Below are 25,457 nucleotides of genomic sequence, written 5' to 3' on the forward strand. Positions count from 1 at the left end.
CTGACTAATGGCAAATTGCATTGCCCTTCTTTTTGGACACCATAGGGAAGGAACTTGGTAGCCCCTTCCCTATTTGACTAATGGTCAGTCACACAACCCCCCCCCCCTCCCACCGTGGTGGTGAAGATTGTGAGGTCACCGCCCCCACCTCTCCATCACGTCCATTCACAGAACACCCTGTAAAAAAATACATGATGCCAAACAAGCGACCCCCTGTGGCCAGTGTGTAGGAAATCACAGCTTCACAGTCATGGTGCACAACTACTATAGGGATTTCCAGTCTATTTTACACCCAGTGACGTCACTGGGTCTCTGTGCTTCTCTATGCAATGCAGGCAGATCATGACTGGTGGGATCTGTGCGCAGCCTCCTGAAAACATCCCAGCACCCTGCTTCAGTGCTCTACTCCAGAGCCCTCATGCCCTAATGTAAGGGGGGTGGGGGGGTATGTATTTGTCATGCTGCGGAATCCCCCTTTACCCTTTAGGCATCCCCACGCTTGGTGCATGTGACGTGTGGATGTTTTGTGTTCCTCTGCGGCTCCGCCGATACATGGAAGTGTATTTGTGTCTTTGTTATTTTCTGCGAGTCATTGTGTGAGTCAGTGTCACCTGCTGCCGTGTGTGACAGCTGCGACCTCCTCCTCCCATCGGGGTCCATCTTATCCAAAAGCTAAAAATACCCCCCCAGGAATTCCCCCCCTTTCCAGCCTCCCCCCCCTCCAACGTCCGCCTTTAACACTGTCCCTTCGGCAGGCTGGCTCACCAGGGACAGCGACTGGGTGGCCACGCTACCCCCCCTTGGCAAGAAAGGGGTTAAGGCCATCACTCCCCTTCCCCCCTCCCAATGATAAGACCCTCTATAGTTAGGCAAGGGACGGTGTGTGCCCAGCAGAGGCTCAGAGCCCACTGAAGTCACACAAGACCGGCCCGTCGCTCTCACCTTGGTTGCTCGCGTCCTGCGGAAGGGATGAATTTTGCCGTGGGCTTCAAGGCTTTAGGGGGGGACACCCAGACCATGGACAACCTGGAGAAGCAGCTGATATGTCCCATCTGCTTGGAGATGTTCACCAAACCCGTGGTCATCCTACCGTGTCAGCACAACCTGTGCCGCAAGTGTGCCAACGACATCTTCCAGGTACCAGCCCGGTGCATGCAACGCTCTATTAGAATTGTGTCTAGAAGGGTCGGGGGGGGGGGCAAAATAAAAATTGGCGCATAGGACGTAGGGTGCCACCAACCAGGCAACTTCCCCCGTAACATAGTTTTATTACCTGTTGATCCGTCATTGTTCCTCTTCCTGTAGCAAGGTGACCAAGCTGTTTGTCTATAGCTAAATCACACAGCGGCGCTCCCATGCCCCCGTACACACGATCGGACTTTCCGGCAACAAAACCGTGGAATTTTGTTCGAAGGTTGTCAGCTCAAACTTGTCTTGCATACACACGGTCAGACAAATGTTGGCCAACAATTACGAACGTAGTGACGTACAAGAAGTACGGCGAGCCGATAAAAAGGAAGTTCAGTAGTCATGCGCCACCCTTTGGGCTCCTTCTGCTAATGTTGTGTTTGGTGAGCATCGGTTCCGAGCATGCGTGGACTTTTGTGCGACGGACTTGTGTACGCGCGATCGGAAAGTCCGACAACAAAAATTTGTTGGCGGAAAATTTGAGAACCTGCTAGCCAACATTTGTTGGCGGAAAGTCCGACTACAAATGTTCGGTGGAGCATACACACGGTCGGACTTTCCGCCAACAAGCTCACATCCAACATTTGTTGTCGGAAAATCCAATCGTGTGTACGGGGCATTAGGGTCACCATGCGCCTTACAATCTGAGCAGGCAACCTTTAAACAGCCAACCATAGATTTACCAAAACTATGAGGGCCTACCTAGACCATCCAATCAGCCAGTTCCCTGATGATAACCCTAAATCTCCTTCTTTGGACCAAACGCTATACAATCTCTTCTAGGGTTATCATCAGGGAACTGGCTGATTGGATAGTCTAAGTAGGTCCTCATAGTTTTGGTAACTCTATGGTTGGCTGTGTATAGATTGTGTGATAAGATGGTAATGCGTATGGTAATCCTAAGAGGGACAAAAAAAAAAAAAACACAACCTAAGTCCTGGGATGGAGGAGACGGGCTGACAACTGGAGAGCCGTGACTTATCCGCATCCGTTCCTGGATGATTCCGTAATTAATTCCTAAAATAACTCCTCGTCAACATCATATACCCAGAATTTATGGAGAGGACTGTGAACACAGTGTACTTATAACGTTCTATGTAATATATTTAAAATGTATCATTCCTTCCAATAACAAAAAACAAAAATGTATTAAAATTGTATATAATACCTAATGTTATTACAGAGATTAATCAAATATTCATTATAATTTAACAAAAAGAGACTTATATTAAAAGAAAATATCATATGTTACAAATAAATACAGTTATTTTATACAGATGAATTATTAATTATATTAGATATAATAACTTTAAAAAAAATATATATGTATACAGTATATAATATATTAACAGAAAATATAATAGTTATATTAGAAATGTAAATATATATATATATATATATATATATATATATATATTAATTAAATGGGATATAATAATTACTTTTTTTTTTAAAGAAAATATGAAAAAACCTAAATCATTATTATTATTTTTATTATAAAACAATAAATATTTGAGATATAATAATTACTTTTTTGAAGAACATATATTACAATTAAATATAATAATTACATTACAAAAATATATATAGTAATTATAGTCCATTACATTATTTAGTCGTGTCAGTGAGGCACAAGCTCGTCTTTCTCAGGACTCGTCGAAATAGAAAATAAAATATATATATATATATATATATATATAATTTTTTTTTTTTTTTTTTTTATGTGTACAAGGTATGTTAGCTAACTGTGTGTTTTTACCCTGTTTGATGATCTGTAGTGACTGACCACCATTTACCAGAGCATTTTTCACATACTTGGCATGTTCTTGCTTAATATCCACAAATACTGTAGTGCCTAACATAAATACAGAACAGAGGCCTTTCATATTATTAGGCCTCATGCACACTGGACGTTTTTGGATGTCTTTACAGCTGCTGTTTTTGGCTTCAGACGTTTTTTTTTTTTTTTCTACAGTCAATAAACTCCCCAGCATGTTATCCTATGTGTCTATGCACACATAGGCTGTTATCAGCAGTTTTTGGCTGTAAAAAAAACCCCCAAAACTAGTGGGTTCTGAGAGGAGTTTCAGCTGTAAAAACGCTCTAACGTCAAAAAAACACTGATAAATGCCGATAAACGCTCAAAAAAATCGGTGGGCTAGGTTTCATGACCTCTTACCTGGCAAAGTGGTAGTTAGCCTGTAGGCAGGGGTTGGATAGGCCAAAGGGGTTCATGCAGCAGGAAGGCACAGTGACTGTAGAGCAGGATGACCATCACGGGGGTCTAACAAGAGCCCGGAGTTCTCACAGGTCCAGGAGCCACAGGATGTAAGTGTTCCGTATCTCCTTTGTGCACGAGTCCTGTGGGCAGGTAGGTCAGCCAGGAGAGCACAGGAACAGTCGGGCAAGAGAATCCAAATGTGTACGGGGCCCTCTTGAGTGCGGTGATAAGAAAACCATTAGGGGGCAGATACAGCGGGGGAGCGGTACCATTGGGGGGCAGATACAGCGGGGGAGCGGTACGCCATTTCGGCAGCAGTGGATCAGCGGGGTGTCGGGCAAATGGCAGTCAGTGACAGGAGGCAGGGGAGGGACAAGAAGAGCCAACACATTTGGGACTCACATGTCCGTTTCATGGATGGAACTTGGGGCTATCTCCTGGATCTCTGAGGGTGCACCTGTGAAGGGCCCCGAGTTGAGGCAGGGCCCGAGCCACCCCCGGGATGCGGGATAAACGTGAGCCAGTCGGGAACCTGCACGGGATCCGCATCCAGAAACAAGAAAAGAGCCTGCAGGTCCCCTGGTGCACGTAGCTTGAAGGACATGGTGGCTCTCCGGAAAATCACCGCCAACGGGTAGCAGTAGGTGCGGCCTTGTTGCCTCGCTAGGTCCAGTACAGGTCGGAGCAAGGCCCTGCGTTGCAGCGTCACCCTAAAAAGGCCCCATCAAAGTTTACATCTCCGTGTTCCCAGGCTTTGCGGAGAATGGTGTCTTTTTGTGAATATCGATGTAGTTGGCAGAGGACATCTCACGGTCTGTTGGGATCTTGCGATCTAGGACCCAGGGCCCTATGGACTCTATCTAGCTCCAGAGTCAGTGGGGGGGGATCCCAAATTTTGTAAATGATGGCCGTGACAGTTGCCGCCAGGTCTTTAGCGCCCATGGCCTCTGGGAGACCCCGGAGCCGCAGGTTGTTACGGCGGCTCCGGTCCTCCAGGTCCTCCAGGTGCAGCTGCAGGGTTACTGCCGAGTCCGTGTGGGAGTCCTGGGAACCTTCTAAGGCAGTCACGCTTTGTTCCAAAACAGACAGCGAAGTTTCTCCCGATGATACCTTGTCTGAGAGAGACTGTACATCGTCTCTGACCGCCTGGATGTCCCTTTGGTGAGTTTCCTCCAGCCAGAGGATGAGGGCCTCGATGTCGTTTTTGGTCAGGAGAGCCTGAAGCAGGGCCCGGATGTCTTGATCCAGGCAACTCTCGCCCGTATATTGTGAGGGGTCTGGCATATCAGGGCGGAAAGCTGCCGGGGTCTATGGTATGGAATCTGAGGCGGTAGAAGGGCTAGGAGATGAATGTTGAGCCTGTAAGGTTTGAGCCTCCAGCACGAGTCCTCATGGAGCCGCCACTGGAGCGCCTGGGGAAAGTCTCTGTAACCTTGCGAAGAAACGGTGTAATTCACCCTGTGGAGTGTTGGAATGGGTTTACTGGTTGGACGATCTGTTTCTGTGTCTTTTAGCAGATAGCATGCCTGTAAAAAACGAGGTGAGAAGCCGGGATAGGTAGGGGGTAACCGGGAGCTCGCAGAACACGCATCCTCACACAGCCATGTCCAGGTCACGCCCCCGAAAATAAAATAAATTAACAATAAACATATTAATTATATTACAAAAAAAAAAATATTATTAATCCTTCTTAGCTGGCCTTTTTTGGTCCTTTTTCCTTTTTACTCTTGGACAATTTTCAATGTGTGCGACCATTATGTTTTTAGTTTCTTTATATGTGGACTTTTATCTGCCCATGGTATGGCCAATTTTATTCTATTGTATCCCATTTATTTGTGCACTATTATGATACTCTTTGAATATGTGCAGTTTTTTGTATTTTTTTTTGCTAGCTATCAATAAAACTTATCAGAACAAGTACAGTAATAGGATATAATAATTACTTTTTTTTAAGAAAATAAAAAAACCTAAATATCATGATTATTTATATTACAAGCAATAATTATATGAGCTATAATAATTACTTTTTTTAAGAACATATATTAAAATTAAATATAATAATTACATTACAAACATATATTAGTAATTATAGTCCATGACATTATTTCGACGTTTCAATGAGGCACAAGCTCGTCTTTCTCAGGATTCGTCGCAACGTAGAACCAAAATCTTCACTGTGCTTTCACCTCTGAAGACCTGTGAGTGCTGCTCTCTCTTTTGGACTCTATGTACTACAGGCTTTGCTAAGCATATATAATAATATATAATAATAATATGGGATGCAATAATTACTTTTTTTTTTTTTTTAAGAAAACATAATAAAAATTAAAAATAATGATACAGACATACTGCAGGGGATGATCAGAGAGCAGAGCCATACTATAGCAGATGGTCAGAGGCTCCAGACATAATACGGGAGATGGTCAGAGGCTGTAGACATGATACAAGAGATGGTCAGAGGCTGAAAACATACTATAGGAGATAGTCAGAGGTTGCAAACATACTATAGGAGATGTTCGGAAGGAAGGGATGCTCTGGGAAGTGCTGTGTTGTTCCAGGCAGCCGTGACTTGGCCGGTATCACCAATCTAAGGTGTGGAGTTGTGGACGTGTGTCGGTGTATTAGATATTGGTCAGATTTCAGATGTGATAAATCATTTCTTCTGTTTGGCTCGGTGTTGGCTTCCTAATATGTCTATGAAAATTGGAACAGACCTATCCATGTGATCAGGGGTGCCTTGTGACTGGGCAGGGCTATCCTTAGTGAAAAATGCAGGGACTGCCAGTGTTGAAGTGGCTTACTTTGAGAGTGGTACTATGGGGGTGGCAGTTGGTGGGTCAGTGCAGTGCAGTGGGGAGAGGGATGGACAGGCCGCCTGCAGCCTGGCAATATCTCCTCCAGAGTGGTAGTTTCACTGAGCCCACATAGGTCATCATACCCTGTTGTTATATTATATATACATTTTCCTGATCCTCCATCTAGGTCCATCATCCATGTCTGCTGGTTCCTAAACCTTGGTGGCCCAGTCGGGTATGACTAAAGAGATGCTGAGAAGCTCTGTATACACTGTAGATCACTTGGGGATATCCACAGGGTTGCTTTAATAAAGGACATCTGCACCTTGAGCTCCAGGACAGGGCCAGGCCAATCGCTGGACCATGAGACACAAGGCTGTAAGGAAACCTCTTTCTGCTCTGGGAATTCTGCATTCATTTTATTTTATAGAGAAGACCTACAGAGTAAAATCTTTCAAGTAAAATCTTGTGAAAAATACCAGCACTGTGGTTTGTCCCTTGCCATAGTCCTTGGATCCCAGTAGGGATCCAAGGACTATGGCAAGGGACAGATCACAGTGCAACCATGGAATATACTGGACAGTATTTGCACAGGATGTCTTTGTTGGTATTCATGGTCTGTACTGTAGTCTTCAAATAAGTATGTAGTGTCTTTTGAAGGATACAACTCTATGCTATTGTTTCTATTGTGAAACAAATGCCTTCTCTGTCTGCTGGTGGTGATGTAATGCAAAATATTCTTGGCTACTTCCACTAGGTTCCACTAGGTTCCACCAGCTTCCACTTCAACCACATTGAAATGGCTACTAAAAAAAACATGAGATGTGCTTGCTCCCAGGTGACATTTGGGATGACATGGCACCTTTAGCTCAGGGCTGTTATAGCTCCTTCCACTGCAGGTTGAAATGGCTTCTGTAAACCCAGGGGGTTGTGACAGCTCCAAGTTGACATCTAGGACAATATGGCTCCTTCAAATCATGGTTGTCGTGGCTCCTTCCACTGCCAGTTCATATGGTCCTTCATACAGTGGTGGCTGGTGCTCAAAATTTTTTGGGGGGGCGCAAACAAACTGAAAAATTATGAAAAATACTGAAAAAAAAACATCAATTGCAGCCTCACTGTGCCATCAATTGCAGCCTCACTGCGCCATCAATTGCAGCCACTGTGCCCATAAAATGCAGCCACTGTGCCCATCATATGCAGTTTCTGTGCCCATCATATACAGCCTCTGTGCCCATCATATGCAGCCTCTGTGCCCATCATATGCCGCTTCTGTGCCCACATATGCAGCCTGTGCCCATCATATGCAGCCTCTGTGTCCATCATATGCAGCCTCTGTGCCCACCATATGCAGTTTCTGTGCCTACCATATGCATCTTCTGTGCCCATCATATGCAGCCTGTGCTCATCATGTGCAGCCTCTGTGCTCACCATATGCAGCTTCTGTACCCATCATATGCAACTTCTGTGATCATCATATGCAGCTTCTGTGCCCATCATATATCGCCCGCCGTCAGACCGGCACTTACCACATCCGGGTGATGGCGGCAAGCTGTGGAACGGACAGGTGACAGCTCCTACATTCTCCATGGTTCCCATGTGTCTCCTCCTCCATTCTACTAGGCATCCGATAGGGATGTCTGTGCCTTCAGCCAATCAGGTGACGGGTAATAGACCCACGCTCCCTGATTGGCGGAGAGGCGATTCAGTGTTTGCAAAGCAAATATTAATTTGCTTTGCTAACACACCTGGGTGGGATCGTAGCTCAATGCTCTGCACCACAAGTCCACCTTTTTTGAAGCCTATTAAAGCCTATGGCTCTAATCAGTTGCTTCAAAAATAGCCCCCCGCCACTGAAATTCAGGCGCCCAGCATCCAAAATGGGACCGGAGGCCTGAATAGGGGGTGGCTACAGCGGCCATGGATAGATTCATTCAATGCATGAATGTATCTATTTTACATATGGGGAGTGGTTGGAGAGGGGGCGGCGCCCGTGCGCCATTATGGACGCACCGCCACTGCCTCCAAACCCAGGGAATGATTGCTGATTGGAGAAAAGCCAATGTAGCACCAATCTTTAAAGAAGAACCAAGATATATGCCAGGGAACTACAGACCAGTTAGCCTAACATCAATAGTATGCAAGCTCTTGGAAGGGATGATAAGGGACTATATACAAGATTTTAGTAATGAAAACGGTATCATTAGCAGTGATCAGCATGAATTCATGAAAAATTGTTCTTGCCAAACAAATCTATTAACCATCTATGAAGAGGTGAGCTGTCATCTAGATGAAGGAAGGCTGGTAAACTTGGTGTATGTGCATTTTGCAAAGGCATTTGATACAGTTCCCCACAAACGTTTACTATACAAGCTAAGGTCTGTTGGCATGGACCATAGGGTGAGTACCTGGATTGAAAACTGGCTACAAGGGCGAGTTCAGAGGGTGGGGATAAGTGGGGAGTACTCGGAACGGTCCAATACGGAAAGTGGGGTCCCCCAGGGCTCTGTGCTTCAACCAATCCTATTTAATTTATTCATAAACGACCTGGAGGATGGGGTAAACAGTTCAATCTCTGTATTTGCGGACGATACTAAGTTAAGCAGGGCAATAGCTTCTCCGCCGGATGTGGAAACCTTGCAGGAAGATCAGAACAAATTAATGGGGAGGGCAACTACATGGCAAATGAGGTTCAATGTAGAAAAATGTAAAATTATCCATTTAGGTGGCAAAAACATGAATGCAATCTACTCACTAGGGGGAGAACCTCTGGAGGAATCTAGGATGGAAAAGGACCTGGGGGTCCTAGTAGATGATAGGCTCAGCAACCGCATGCAATGCCAAGCTGCTGCAAGCAAAGCTAATAGAATATTGGCATGCATTAAAAAGGGGATTAACTCCAGAGATAAAACAATAATTCTCCCGCTCTACAAGACTTTGCACCTGCAGAAAGCCGTCCAGTTCTGGGCACCAGACCTCAGGAAGGATGTGCTGGAAATGGAGAGTGTACATAGAAGGGCAACAAAGCTAATAAAGGAACTGGAGGATCTTAGTTATGAGGAAAGATTACGAGCACTGAACTTATTTCCTCTGGAGAAGAGACGCCTGAGAGGGGATATGATTTCAGTGTACAAATACTGCACTGGTGACCCCACAACAGGAATAAAACTTTCACGCGAAGGGGCATTTAAAGAGACTCGGTGCCATTCACTAAAATTAGAGGAAAAGCATTTTAACCGGAAACTGCGTAGAGGGTTCTCTATGGTAAGTGTGGTAAGAATGTGAAATTCTCTTCCACAAGCAGTGGTTTCAGCAGGGAGCATAGGTAATTTAAAAAAACTATTAGATAGACACTTAAACGACCACAACATACAGGGATATACAATGTAATATTGACAATGGGCTGGTGTCTTTTTTCAACCTTACCAACTATGTAACTATGTGACTGCTCCTAGGTGACATCTGGGATGATATGGCACCTTCAACTCTTGGCTGTCATGGCCTCTTTCACTGCTGGGTAATATGCCTCCTCCAAACCCATGGGATGTGACTGCTCCAAGGTTACATCTGGAATGACATGGCACTTTCCACTGCAGGTTTCAATGGCTCGTGCAAACTTAGAGGATATGACTGGTTCCAGGTAACATCTGGAATGACATGGCCCCTTCAGCTACAGACTGTCATTGCTACTCTTGTTGCAATTGACATGGCCCTTCCAACTCCACAATGGCATTGCTCCCACTTTGGATACCATGGCTCTTCCCACTGCAGGGCATGTTGTTCCTTCCAGATAACATCTAGGATAACATGGCTCCTTCCACTCCAGGCTGTCATGGCTCCTCCCACTATAGGTTGAAATGACTCCTCCAAACCCAGGTAATGTGACTGTTTCCGATTGACATCTGGAATAACATGACACCTTCGGGCTGTCAGTGCTCCTCTCATTGAAGCCAACATGGTTCTTACAACTGAACATTGGCAGTCCCCCTACTGCAGATGCCATAGCTCTTTGCACTGTTGAACCTCTTGGTTGACATCTGAGTTAACATGGCTTCTTCCACTCCAGGGTGTCTGGAGTCTGGAGTGTGCACACTGCTATATTTATGTGGAAGAAGGTGATGAAAATAAGCAGGGAAGAATTGGAGGACACAACTGAAGATGAAGAGTCAGTGGAAGGTGTGGGGACTTGGAGTCAATGACCGGAGATCTCTATATTTCCCCTTCTGCTGTCTGCTCCTCCCGGTGTTTGGTAGTGCGGACACAGCAGGGACAGGTGAAGGTAAGTATGTAACCAGGTCAGTCGCACTCAGGATCTGAACCATCCTATCCTTTACAGTCAAGGAAGGTGCCATCTTGGCCTCTGTTTGATCCGCAGTTGACATGGTGCTACCTATGTCACCAGCCGTTTGATGGCTTGATAGTTCGGTTGAGCGCTAACATAAGCACAATGGTAACTGTAAAAGTCATTGTCATTGACATTGGATATCAAGTTGCACTTCGCCCCACACTGAACATTATTTTACAATATTCTCTATCTCCAGGCCTCCAACCCACTGTGGCAGTCCCGGGGCTCTAGCACAGTGTCATCAGGGGGACGTTTCCGCTGTCCATCCTGTCGTCATGAAGTGGTCCTTGACAGACATGGAGTCTATGGACTGCAACGGAACTTGCTGGTGGAAAATATCATCGACATCTATAAGCAGGAGTCATCCAGGTAAATTTTTTTTTTTTTTTCCTAACTTTTTTTTTAATTAAATGTGAAACTTAGAGAGGTACAACACAGAGCCAATAGGGCATGCCCTGGCTTGATAGAAGGTACAAAAAAAATCTCAAGCACCTCTTGGGAATGGAGTTGTAGATCCAAAGAGAACGCTGAGGGGTAAAATAAATCCTGAGCAAAAATTTAAATTGAATCAATCTGACTCTAGTGGAGACCAAAGCCATCTGCCATTTCAATAGGAACCAACAGACATTCGGCCCGTGTGTACTGCAGTCAGTCCTAGAGATGCCGGATGTTCGACTGGCTTCTGTCGATGGGGTATGACTGAAAAAGGTCTGCTGACTGGAATGTTCTGGTAGGGGGCCAGCCCCCTGTCAGAACACAATAGATTAGCAGGGGAGATCGCTGTACTGACATCGGACTGTCCAATGGGTTGAGCAAAAAACTAGCACTGTGTACAGCTGTTGCATGAGATACTCCTACATATCTTTCCAATCCTCACTGTCTAGCACCGGAGCCTCCGCTCGCCCCTTGGTGAATAGACTGTCTGAACTATCATGTATAGAAGGCAATAAGGCTTTGTAAATGGTATATAACACTTTACGAAGAGAATCAATTCTGAGAAGAGTTTTTAGCCCGGATGAGGTGAGAGCCAACCTGGATGAACAAAACTGAGTCTGAAACGCATGGCGTAACTGTATACTGTATATCTGAAAAAGATGGGAATTAGGAAGAGAGAACTGTTGCTTCAAACTAGGGATGGGCCTACACCCCCCCCGGTTTGGTTCGTACCAGAACTCTCGAACAGGCAAAAAGCTTTAGCAAACATGCAAACTCTAGTATTGCCAGCTTCCAGCAATACAGATTAAAAAAAAAATTAAAAACGGCTTGGAGTCCTCCCCCCAGTCCATACCAGGCCCTTCGGATCTGGCATGGATTTTAAGGGAAATCCCATGCCAAAATAAACAAAAAAAACCATTGTGGGATCCCCCCAAAATCCATACCAGACCCTTATCCGCGCATGCAGCCTGGCAGGTCAGGAAAAGGAGGGGGGGGGACGAGCGAGCGCCCCCTCCTGAACAATACCAGGCCACGTGCCCTCAACATGGGGGGGTGGGTGCCTCCAAAGCATCTTGTCCCCATGTTAATGGGGGCAAGGGCCTCTGTGGTTGTCGGGGTCTGGGGGGGCTTACCGGAATCTGGAAGCCCCCGATGTGCCCAAAAAATAGCAAAAATGGAAAATGCTCCACCTCCATGCCCTTGTCTATATAAGAGTTGTCAAAGCGATGAGAGAGCAGTCAGCGGGAGGCCTCCCAAGGAGGTGGAGCGTTTTCCATTTTTGCTATTTTTCGGGTCCGTCGGGCAGGGCAATTGACGGTGGATTTACATCGAGGGACACTTTTAAAAAATTTTTATTTTTTAATAAAGGATTTGTCAAAAACTGTCTCTTGTGGTTTTTACTTTTTGACACTTTTTTGGTGAATGGTTAGGTGTACGATGTACCCGATACCCAATCACATGGAGGGGGGCTGGGATCTGGGGGCCCCTTGTTAAAGGGGGCTTCCGGATTCCGATAAGCCCCCTGCCCGCAGACCCCATCTGCTGTTGGAAAGAGGCCCTTGTCCCCATCAACATGGGGACAAGGTGCTTTGGGGGGCACCTCAAAGCACCCTCCCCATGTTGAGGGCAAGCAGCCAGGTATTGTTTAAAAGGGGGGGCGCTCGCTCGTTTCCTGCCCACTCGAATAAGAGCCTGATATGAATTTGGGGGGGGGGGGCCATGCCGTTTGTTTTCTTAATTCTGTCATAGGGTTCCCCTTAACCACTTAAATACACTTCAATACACTGTATTATATACTCTGCACTGCACAATATGCTCTGCACTGCATTATGTACACTACACTGACTGCACTATATACTCTGCACTGCGTTATATACACTACACTGACTGCACCATATACTCTGCACTGTATTATATACACTACACTGTATTATATACACTACACTGACTGCACACTCAATCCACTAACTTATCTGCCTAATCTCCATTAATTAAACTGAGGGGCGGGTTTCCGCGCTCATGGACCAGAAGGTTTGCAGCCTCCCCTTGCACTTACCCCATAAAGGGGTGAGTTTAATGATATGAGAAATGTTAATTAGGGGTGGGTGGCACTACCTTTAACAGGGTACCTTATAAAATGTTAAATATGAGTCCCATAAATAAAGTATAAAATACTCATAAGTGCAAACCTCATTCACTCAAAATACAAAGGGGAATGAGTGTGAGTGGGCAACTCCTAAGTAGTGGACCTCGCTAACATGCCAATCACATGTCATGCATAAAAGTGTATAACGTATAGTTGACCAACAAACATTGAATAATAAGTGACAGCATAACGGTAAAAAATGACATTAACTCAATTCAATAAGCACCACAGCCTGTGACATGGAAGGGAATCAATCCGATAGGAAGCCCCCCTTTTTTGAAAACCAATGTGTAATCCACTTTCCAGATGGCATTAGTCAGCATAAGCAGCTGATATTATCCCATGCCTAGATCCTAAATTGATCCACAAGTGTGTCCAAAATTACATAAGTGAAAAAATCTAACCGGCCACAAATTATATATATCATAAGTAGTCCCAACTGGGGCATACGATACAATGTGCACCCTAAAAAAATAGTGACAAAATTATGGAAAAAGTTTTTTGGATGTGTCAGAATCCAGCATAAGCAGAAAAAACAAAAAGCAAAAACATCTGTGAGAAGTGACTTTAGTGAAGGCAGCTGTTCAGATCCAGTGACTTGCGGTGCTCCCCCTCAAGGATCCCCACTCACCAGCTCCCTGCACCCCTGCAGGGGTAGTAGGCATGTAAAACCAGGCAACGATATGGTGTTTTGGGTCCTCAGGTGCTCCCGCTCCAGCTGTGAAGTATCCATCAGTATATCTCTGGCTCGCGCAGCTCTGAATCCACAGCGGCCATTTTCCTTTCCGAGCTCGGAGAGGAAAATGGCCGCTGTGGATTCAGAGCTGCGCGAGCTATGAGTAAGCACTTGATATAGTGCGAAACGCGTAAGCTGCCTGTCTGTACACTCTGCCTTTGATGTACTGTATGACATGTTCCTGATTTTAAAATAAAGAAGTTTGGATTATAATTTCCTGGAGTGCGGCTGTCCGGATTTTCCCATTTGCACACAACTTTTATGTATGACATGTGATTGGCATGTTAGCGAGGTCCACTACTTAGGAGTTGCCCACTCACACTCATTCCCCTTTGTATTTTGAGTGAATGAGGTTTGCACTTATGAGTATTTTATACTTTATTTATTGGACTCATATTTAACATTTTTAAAGGTAGCGCCACCCACCCCTAATTAACATTTCTCATAATCTCCATTAATACACACTATACACGGCTGCCGTGTAAGCAGCCTTATATAGTGTGGGGCGTGGACTTAGCCCCTAAGCCATGATTGGCCAAAGGCACCCTGCCTTTGGCCATTAATGGCTCTCACTGTACATCGCGCAGATCAGGTGCATGCTTTGGCCAATCAGCAGCCTTCAATGCACTGCGATCTCGCAGTGCATTATGGGGCACTCCGTGGTGGGCAAACGTCCCGCGAGCTCCCCATATGTTTGTTTGTTCCAAAACAAACAAACACCCGATGTTCGAGTCGAACTTACGTTCGACCCAAACATCGGGCCCATCCCTACTTCAAAGTATCAAACGTTTTTAGGGTTCCATTTTCACAGATGTAGCTTGAGATACTTAATCCCCGTGGTAGCCCAGACTGTGGGATCCATCCAGGTAAATCTTTATCTTGACCAACACCTAAAGCTGATCAGTGTTCTATATACAACAATACAGTTTAGAGTTGTAATGCAGAATATTGGAGTAGGGATGGTTACTAGCAGTTGGTCACATTCAGCTGGACTTGTTTCGGTATAGGTAAAGATGTTTCGTAGCTTCTCCAAGCCACTTCTTCAGTTCTAATGATTGGATTTCAGTACTAAAATTAGACATGTTCTGTAATGTTAAAGATGTTTCGTAGCTTCTCCAAGCCACTTCTTTAGTTCTAATGATTGGATTTCAATAGTAAAACTAGACATGTTCTGTAATGTTAAAGACGTTTTGTAGCTAGGGCCCAAGCCTGCAGGACCTCCCTTAACCCCCCTTTTTGTCCTTGTCCTGTTCTCTCTCTCCCTTTATTTTTCTCTTTTTTTCTCTCATGATCAACTCATCTGTCCACCTCTGAGGTTTCCCTATGGTATAACCCTGTGCCCTGGCTTAGGTAACTTATGTGGGCCCCCACCGTATATTGCTTAAATGGATGTTGCACAAGACTTCACTCATATATGTATGACTTGCTTCTCATTGTGTAAACCCCTGCGTGAGTGACTCGCTGTGATGTTACTTTTGAGTTCAGCCATAAAAATTATTGCACCAGAAGACGTTTGGTAGCTTCTCCAAGTCTCTTCTTAATTTCTAATGATTGGAACTCAATAAATGGCTTGGAGAAGCTACAAAACATCTTCAACATTACAGAGCAAGTCCAGCTGAACATGACCAAGCTCTACCAGCTATACCATGACCTGGAGAAATAAGAACCTTCAAAGAGTAAGAGAACAGTTTGGCATCCTTGTCTTTCCAGTCCATAATTTGTCTTCATTTTGTCCAGGCCTCTGAACACAAAAACGACGGAGCAGCACTTGATGTGTGAGGAACACGAGGATGAGAAAATCAATATTTATTGCTTAACCTGTGAGGTTCCTACCTGTTCCATGTGTAAGGTGTTTGGGGCACACAAGGACTGTGAAGTAGCCCCTTTGTCCAGCATCTACAAAAGACAGAAGGTACTTCCTTGCAATATATAGGAGATTTTATCTGGAGACCCATATTATAGCTATGGTTGGTGGAAGAGGTCACAAGAGTACATACATCTACAAGGGTTGGACAAGACTGGAAATCCTGAGATGTGGAGTCATTGCCATAGGGTCATTAAACCACTGAGACTCTGTGGCTCCAGGTTTACAAGGTGCTCCAGTATGGTGATTAGAGAACCTGCCCACACATTCTTCACCTGATTGTAAAGGTTGAACATACAATTATTTTTTTCATCAGTATCCTAGCAAACAGTGTTTCTCAACCCTTTTTCAGTCAAGGAACCCTTTAAAAATATGCAAAATTCCGAGGCACACCAGTCTAAAAAAACAAATTTTACTTATCAATGGGAAACCTGAGCCCTTGACAATGCACACATGCACACAACCACCGTGATGAAATTAACTTCACACCAGAAGCCTCCCATCATGTCAAAGCCACCCCCCCCCCCCATCATGTCAGAGGTACCCCTATCACATCAGAGTCCCCCTTTAACATCCAAAGTCCCCCATTACATGTCAAAGCCCTCCTATACATAAGAGCACCCCCATCACATCAAAGTAACTTCACGACAGGGTCTATCCATCACCACAGTATCCCCCTTTTACAGGGTCCTCTCATCACATTAGACTTCCCCCTATACATGCAGACCCCCCCCATTACAGACCCCCCAATCACACAATCCCCCATAACAGAACCCCCATCACAGACCGCCCCCCAATCACACAGTCTCCCCATCACAGACCCCCTATTCACACAGTCTCCACATCACAGAACCCCCATCACAGACCCCCCAATCACACAATCCCCCATCACAGAACCCCCATCACAGACAGCCCCCCAATCACACAGTCTCCCCATTACAGACCCCCTATTCACACAGTTTCCACATCACAGAACCCCCGTCACAGACCCCCCAATCACACAGTCTCCCCATCAAACAGCCCCCCAACACACTGCCACCCAATTACACAGTCTCCCCATTACAGAACCCATATCACACAGTCCCTCCATCATGGACCCCCCAATCACACAATCCTTCCATCACAGAACCCCCAATCACACATTCCCCATCACAGAACCCCCAATCATACAGCCCCCCCATCACAGACCCCCAATCACACAGTCCTACCATCACAAAACCCCTAATCACACATCCCCCATCACAGAACCCCCAATCACACAGTCCCCCCATTACAGAACCCCCAATCATACATTTCCCCATCAGAAAACCTCAATCAAATAGTCGTTCCATCACAGAACACATTATCACACAGTCTCTCCATCACAGAACCCCCATCACACAGTCCTTTCATCACGAAACCCCCGATTACACATCCCCTCCATCACAGAGCCACCCGGTCATATAGTCCCTCCATCACAGAACCCCCAATCACACATCCTTCCATTACAGAGCCACCCAATCACACATCCCCATCACAGAACCCCCAATCACACAGTCTCTTCATCACAGAACACCCAATCACACAGTCCCTCCATCACAGAGCCACCCAATCACACAGTCCCCTCTTAACATCTAGCAGCGTGGCAGAAGGTGGAAAGTGGAGAAAGACTGGAGGACGGAGACTGAGATCCTCCCATCACATCAGAGTAACCCCATAACAGAGTCCACCCATCACATCAAAGACCCCTTCATCACCACAGAGAGCCCCAATCACACAGCCTCCCCATCACAGAGCCCCCCAAACAGTCCTCCCATCAAATAGCCCCCTAATCACATAGTCCCCCCATCAGAGACCCCCCCCAATCACACAGTCCCTCCATCACAGAACCCCCAATCACACAGTCTCCTTATCACAGACTCACCAATCACACAGTAGCCTCATCACAGAACCCCCATCACCCAGTCCCCCAATCACAGAGCCACCCAATCACACAGTCCCCTCTTAACAGCAGAGCTCTACCTTTTAACTCAGAGGGTGGGAGATGGAGCAGATCTAGATAAAGCAGACTTCCATCTTCTCCGGAATGCTGGGGGTGGCCCTGCATGCCACCTGCCCTGGATCAGAGTCATGTGTTGCCATTGTGTGGGCGGATCGGGCGCCAACACCACACCAATGAATGACACCGTACATCCTGATCCTAGAGCGTCAATGGTTGTTATGAGGCTGTTGGCCAGCCCACCCATGCCATGGCACTTCATGACACTGATCCAGGGCAAACTAAGTGCTGTGCTTGCAACACCCTGGGGGGGAATCCAAACAGCACCATGTGGTGCCATGGCACACTCGTTGAGAAACACTGTCCTAGAAGACATAGGTTGAAGGTTGCCTAGACTGTTGGCAATGGTCTAAAGTAATGTTTGGTCTGTGAATGGGACATCTCACTTGTCAGTGCCATCTAAATTTGACTTTCAGTAGATATTAAGTCGCCTAGCATAGATTGAGGCCCATCCACCCAGAACCCATTATAATTTAGCACCAGGCAATTCCTTCAGTACATGGAGCACACTAGGTTTCTGCAAATGTTTGGCTGCTCACATTGAGTTGGGTATCTGTACTCCATCGGGTGTTCCTGAGGTCCCCGGAGGAATCTGAAGAGTATAGAAGAATGCGCATGCCACAAGTCTAGAATAAGTCCTGAAAAGTTTATTACCTAGGCCAGGGGTCTCCAAACTGTGGCCCGTGGTCTGGACGTGGCCCTTTGCTTGCCTCTATCTGGCCCTTGGGGCACTCTTCCTCCCACTGACACCAACAATGGGGGTACTATTCCTCTCAATGATGGGGAGCTAATTCTCCCACAGACACTAATTATGGGGCACTATTCCTTCCACAGGCACCAATGATGGGGCACTATTTCTCCCACTGATATCAATGATGGGGCACTATTCCTCACACTGATACCAATGATGGGGCACTATTCTTTCCACTGATACCATAGTTACATAGTTACATAGTTATTAAGGTTGAATAAAGACACCAGTCCATCCAGTTCAACCTGAGTGAGCACCTACAATTGTCACCATCCCCGCACATTGCGTCCCATCAAGATGCCCATCCACTATATTATTTTTTTTTATACCAATGATAGGGCACTATTCCTCCCACTGATACCAATTATGGGGCACTATTGTTCCCACTGATACCAAAGATGGGGCACTATTCCTCCCACTGATACCAATGATGGGGCATTATTCCTTCCTCTGATACCAATGATGGGGCACTATTCCTCCCACTGATACCAATGATGGGGCACTATTCCCCCCACTGACACCAAAGATGGGGCACTATTCCTCCCACTGATACCAGTGATGGGGCATTATTACTCCCACTGACACCAATGATGTAATTTTTTTTATATGACATGGTTTACTCCCACTGATGCCAGCATTTTCTACTCCCACTGGTCACAGTCCGGCCCCCCTTAAGTTTGAAGGGCAGTAAATTCAATTACCTGTCCATATTATCTGTAATCATCAATCATTGCCAGCATACAAGCCCTGATGAAACGCATTGGCATGGTCTTTGTGAAGTTGTAAAAAATGTACTTTTAATGGCCTTATCCAACACTTGTGGCCCCCACATTATTTTTTATAGTCTTCAGATTGCTCCGGGGACCCCCAGGAACTCCCCCCGGCTGAGAGAGAAGTTGGAGCTGAAGCCTGGATTTATTCACATTTGGCTCCAGCGCCCTACCAACATACAGTATCTTCTAGTTCTGTTTTCTTCTGAACTACAAATGGAATGAACAATGTTCTTGTCTCCACAGAGTGACCTCAGTGATGGGATTGCAATGCTGGTCGCTGGCAACGATCGGATTCAGGCAATTATCACACAGATGGAGGAGATCTGCAAAAGTGTTGAAGTGAGTGTCACTGAGATCATACAGACAGACAATATGACTTTATGAAGGGGAAGGACCACTATATTGTCCCCATCAGAGTCCAGTATACTCTGTGTTAAGGGGGGGCTCTGGTTGTGGATTGGTGAGTGTACAATGTTGTAATGTTCCTTGGGAATATATCAGGGGTTAACCAAAAAATGAACGGTGAGTCTCCAAAGAAGGTTCCACCAGTGGGACCTTCTTTGGAGACTCACCGTTTATTTCTTCTTAACCAAAAAGTGACCCATGGGCCACATCCAGCCTACTACAAGATTGCATTTGGCCTGCAGCTCGAGTCAGTGGTTGGTGTTTCCTCAATATGCACAAAATGAGGACTCTGGTTAGCAGAGGCTGCCTATGATCTCCGCGTCTCTGTCCCCACTCTGCAATCTTCAGCTAATGACATCCTTGTCCCACTATTCGCAGGAGGAGGAGACTTTCCCCTTCCAGAACTGCTATGCCTCCCACCCTGCGGCTACAGCATAGGGACTCTAGTGTAGGGAGAACTCTGATGAGGACCCTGATGTAAGGGAAGACTCTAATGTAAGGGGGACTCCGATGGGAACTCTGATGTAAGGGGAACTCTGATGGGGACTTTGATATAAGGTTGGACTCTGACAGGGACCCTAATGTAATTTTAACTTTAACTGGGACCCTGATAAATAGGGGACTCTGATAAGAACTGTGATTTAAGGAGGGAAGGAGCTCTGGTATAGGTGGAACGCTGATGGGGACCCTGATATAAGGGGGAATCTGATGTAGGATGGACTCTGATGGGGACCCATAAGGGGGACTCTGATTGGGACCCTGATGTAAGGGAAGACTCTGATGTAAGAGGGGCTCTGATAGAGACCCCCCCTGATGTAAGGGGGACTCTGATGGGGACCCTGATGTAGGGGGGACTCTGATGGGGAACCCTGATGTAATGGGGACTCTGATGGGGACCCTGATGTAGGGGGGACTCTGATGTAAGATGGACTCTGATAGGGATTCATAAGGGGGACGCTGATTGGGACCTTGATGTAAGGGGGACTCTGATATAGGATGGACTCTGATGGATACCCATAAGGGGGACTCTGATGGGGACCCTGATGTAAGGGAAGACTCTGATGTAAGGGGGACTCTGATGAAGACCCTGATGTAAAGGGGACTCTGATGTAGGATGGACTCTGATGGGGACCCATAAGGGGGACTCTGATGGGGACTCTGTTGTAAGTGAAGGATCTGATGTAAGGGGGACTCTGATGGGGACTCTGTTGTAAGTGAAGGATCTGATGTAACGATGTAAGGAGGACTCTGATGGGGACCCAGATGTAAAGGAAGACTTTTATGTAAGATGGACTTTAATGTGGACCTTTAAGAGAGACTCTGTTGTAAGGAGGGACTCTGTTGGGGACTCTGATGTAAAGTAGAGGGATCATTCATTTATAAAACTGATCTTTTTGGGCCCGGGAATTTTTGTAAAGTATACAATGTGGCCCTTGTAGTGAACAGTTTGGAGCCCCCTGGTGGCTGGTATATAATATATCACAGCCATGTTGTAATGTATAATCCATTATAATTTACTGTATTTAAAAAATAAATATCTCAAATGTGATGGGATGTTATAATGTAACATGCCATCCCTCCCCTCCCCCCTCTCTTGTCCAGGACAACAGCCGCAGACAGAAGCAGCACATGAGCCAGAGATTTGACTCTCTCTATAACATCCTGGAGGAGAGGAAGAAGGAATTATTACAAGTGATTACACGAGAGCAGGAGGAGAAGCTGCAGTATGTGCGAGGGCTGATCCGCAAACATGGCGACCACCTCGAAGTCACTTCCAAACTTGTGGAGACCTCCATACAGTCCATGGATGAGCCCCAAATGGCTGCTTTTCTGCAGGTGCAGACCTACACCTCTAATTACACTATGAGTATGAGAACATCCGGGGGTGTGGAAGCGTGGTTATACCCTGTCTGAGGGAGGTTAAATAGGGGGTATGGGGTGCTTACAGGGGTCTGAGAGGGTTCTGGTATGTACCCATTGGTGTTATTGGTGGGATTTACTTCTCCCCAGGCTCTGAGAGGGTTCTGGTCTGCACCCATGGATATTATTGGTGGGATGTGCTTTTCCTTGGGCTCTGAGAAGGTTCTATCTGCACCCATAGGTGTTGGGTGGATGTGCTTTTCCCCAAGGTTTGAAGAGGTTCTGGTCTGCACATATGGGTGTTATTGGTGGGGATGTACTGGTGGGATGTGTGCTCCTCCCCGGGGTCTGAGAAGGTTCTGGTCTGCACCTAATGGTGTTATTGGTGGGACGTGCTCCTCACGGGGGTATGAGAAAGTTCTGGTCTGCACCCATTGGTGTTATTGGTGGGATGTACTCTTCCCCGGGGTCTGAGAGGTTTCTGATCTGCAACCATGGGTGTTATTGGTGGGATGTGCTCTGCCCCAGGGTCTGAGAATGTTCTGGTCTACACTCATGGGTGTTATTAGTGGGATGTGCTCTTCACTGGGGTCTGAGAGGGTTCTGGTCTGCACCAATGGGTGCTGTTGGGTGGATGTGCTCTTCCCCAGGGTCTGAGAGGGTTCTGGTCTGCACCCATTGGTGTTATTGGTGGGATGTGCTGGTGGGATGTACTCCTCCACAGGGCCTGAGAGGGTTCTGGCCTGCACCAATGGGTGCTGTTAGATGGATGTGCTCTTCCCCGGGGTCTGAGAGAGTTCTGATCTGCATCCATGGGTGTTATTGGTGGGATGTGCTGGTGAGATGTGCTCTTGCCTGGGGTCTGAGAAGGTTCTGGTCTGCACCAATGGGTGCTGTTAGGTGGATGTGCTCTTCCCTGGGGTCTGAGAGAGTTTTGATCTGCAACCATGGGTGTTATTGGTGGGATGTGCTCTTCCCCAGGGTCTGAGAGTGTTCTGGTCTGCACCCATGGGTGTTATTGGTGGGATGTGCTCTTCCCCGGGGTCTGAGAGGGTTCTGGTCTGCACCAATGGGTGCTGTTAGGTGGATGTGCTTTTCCCCAGGGTCTGAGAGGGTTCTGGCCTGCACCCATGGGTGTTATTGGTGGGATGTGCTGGTGGGATGTGCTCCTCCCTGGGGTCTGAGAGGGTTCTGGTCTGCACCAATGGATGCTGTTGGGTGGATGTGCTCTTCCCCGGGTATGAGAGGGTTCTGGTCTGCACCCATGGGTGTTATTGGTGGGATGTGCCGGTGGGGTGCTCCTCCCCGAGGTCTGAGAGGGTTCTGGTCTGCACTTATGGGTGTTATTGTTTGGATGTGCTCATCCTTGGGATCTGAAAGGGATCTGGTCTGCACCCATGGGTGTTATTGATTGGATATGCCACTCCAAGGGTACTACTCTGGGAAACATCTGTATCTAAAATCCACATTACGCCTCAACGCTGCACGGATTGGGACCCCATTACCAGAAATAGGAACTCAGCGCAGGGTTGGTGAGGACCCCCTCATAATGCACACGACAGATGTACAGACTGAGGACCTCGGCATAGGGATGATGGGAACCCCTCTTAATCGGCACAGCATGTCCTGCTGTGCCGATTATGAGGGGTTCCCACCACCCCTGAGTTCCCAGGTATGCACACTTGCTATGCTTGTTATGAGGGGTCCCCACTCTTCCTATTGGGTTTTCATTTATTTTATACAATGGAGAATGCATTAGGAGGAGTAAGACATTCTAAGGTGGATGAAAACACCTACAACTCCTAGGTGGTAGGCAGGAGAAGAGCAAGATTTGTGAAATACCTATAGCAGAGCGATCTCACTGCTGGAGACCCTCAAGGCTCTGTTACACTAGCAGTTGAGGGGGCGGTAAAACAAACCATTTCCACTTTGGCAGCAAAGGTATACATTTTATGTAAAAAGTAAACTTTAAGGAGACATCATATAGTTGAGCTGAGTATCTCACTTTTGTTTTGTTTTGTTTTTTTCCTTCCCACAGCAATCCAAGGAGCTGCTCAAAAAGTAAGTATGAGCAAAACTCACTCAAAGAACACTCAGCCACACATTGGTAGGAAGCCTGTAGAAAATGTCCCATCTAGTGGTCAGAAGTGGTACTACAAGTTTAAAACATGACCCTGACCTCTCCTCAGCTGTGCACCTATTTCAGATGAGAAATATCTCCAGGACTATAGATAATAACTAATGATGCATTTAGAATGAAGCTGCATTTGTATACCCCAACATTCTGAGATATTAAAGAAGGAAAACTATTGACACAAAATTTGTAGGCAAAGGCCCCCCAGTAACACAGAGAAGGAAAAATGAATACGCATAAAATGATTGGTCAACATGCCCTCAGCTGAGATAGGGTTTTCTAATCAGTAGGAAGCAAGCACTTTACTGATATCGAAGTTATATGTCTGACTCCTCAGGGGGTGTAGGAGACCTAAACAGAGAGACCGCTGCTTCCACAAAGAACAAGGATTCTTCTCTACACCATGCTGGCAGGGGACAGACTTTTCTAATCAGTCCATGACAGCTTTCTAAATTAACTGTAAGGTTTTGTATTTGTATTTAGCTTCATTAAACTGAAAGTTCAACAACATGTTTTTAGGGGTCTTTACATCAGAATAAAAAGAAGGACAACATATGAGGAACGAGGGACAGAGGGATTTGGTTTTAAAAAAATGGATAATTCCTCCAAATGATGGACAGTTGGGAGCCATGCATTTATTTTTTGGTGCTGGAATGGTAAATCTTCAGCCACATGGGTTCCAACTGTCTGGATGTCGCTCTGGTTGTGCTCCTTGAGTTAGCTAATGGGCCCGCGGCATCTGATGTGTCCTGACCTCTTCAGGCCATGTTCAGTTTTATTTGTTGTGCATTGGTTAAGCACTTGAATGGTTCCTGCCCAAGCTTAAGGGGCAGTTTGGGTTTAGGAACTTGCATGGAATATTGAGCAACCCCTTCTGAAGTCCACATAGTCTAAACCTGATTCGCATGGTGTGTGCCAGAGTGCTTCTCTGTTTTGCTCTGCTCTCTATTTATATCCTAATTCTATCTGAAGGATCACAGACATGTCTAAAGTATCCACAATAGACCGACCGGACCCCGGCTATGAGAACATGGATCACTTCTGCGTCAATGTGGACTATGTGTCTGAGATGCTGAGGACCATCGAATTCTGTTCAAGTATGTATAAGGGCAGGTATCAAAAAGAGAAAGAAAATATTCTTTGGGTGGGTGGGAGAGGCTAACATGCTGCTGTGTACACTGTGATCTCCTTCCCAAAAAAAGACTGGGCTGTACACCAGGGTGAGGGCATATGTACTGTACTTCCATGATGGTGGAAGAGAGAATATCTTGGGGTGGGATTATATGTACATCTGTGATGGTGAATTGAGAATATCTTGGGATGGGATTATATGTACATATGTGATTGGGGGATGGAGAATATCTTGGGATGGGGTCTATCTTGGGGTGGGATTATATGTACATCTGTGATGATGAATGAAGAATATCTTGGGATGGGATTATATGTACATCTGTGATTGGGGGATGGAGAATATCTTGGGATGGGGTATTATGTATATACTTGAGGACGGGATAGAGAACATTTTACGATGGAGGACATATATATATATCTTTGAGAGTTAGATTGAGCATATCTTGAGATGGGGTCATATTTCCATCCATGAGGGTGAGATGGAGAACATTAAGGGATGGGGGTCATATGTACATCCCTGAGGGTGGGATGGAGAACATAAAGGGATGTGGTCATATTTAAATCCATAGGGATAGAATGGAGAATACCTTAGGATGGCGTCATATGTACATCTGTGAGTATGGGATGGAGAACAT

At 46.1% G+C, this 25,457-nt stretch overlaps 1 protein-coding gene across 1 annotated transcript in view; it reads left to right on the forward strand.

Moving 5' to 3' along the window:
- Positions 1–730: 730 nt before the first annotated feature.
- The window catches only part of TRIM54 (tripartite motif containing 54), a 29,028-nt gene continuing 4,301 nt past the window's right edge, over positions 731–25,457 (forward strand). The window contains exons 1-7 of the mRNA XM_073624718.1: positions 731–1,137; positions 10,746–10,918; positions 15,604–15,778; positions 19,536–19,631; positions 21,300–21,533; positions 23,596–23,618; positions 24,664–24,788. Of these exons, the coding sequence (XP_073480819.1) occupies positions 970–1,137; positions 10,746–10,918; positions 15,604–15,778; positions 19,536–19,631; positions 21,300–21,533; positions 23,596–23,618; positions 24,664–24,788 (994 nt within the window). The 5' untranslated portion in view covers positions 731–969. The remainder of the gene's footprint in view (positions 1,138–10,745; positions 10,919–15,603; positions 15,779–19,535; positions 19,632–21,299; positions 21,534–23,595; positions 23,619–24,663; positions 24,789–25,457) is intronic.

The sequence above is a fragment of the Aquarana catesbeiana genome, linkage group LG04, assembly GCF_042186555.1.
Source record: "Aquarana catesbeiana isolate 2022-GZ linkage group LG04, ASM4218655v1, whole genome shotgun sequence".
Lineage (NCBI taxonomy): Eukaryota > Metazoa > Chordata > Amphibia > Anura > Ranidae > Aquarana > Aquarana catesbeiana.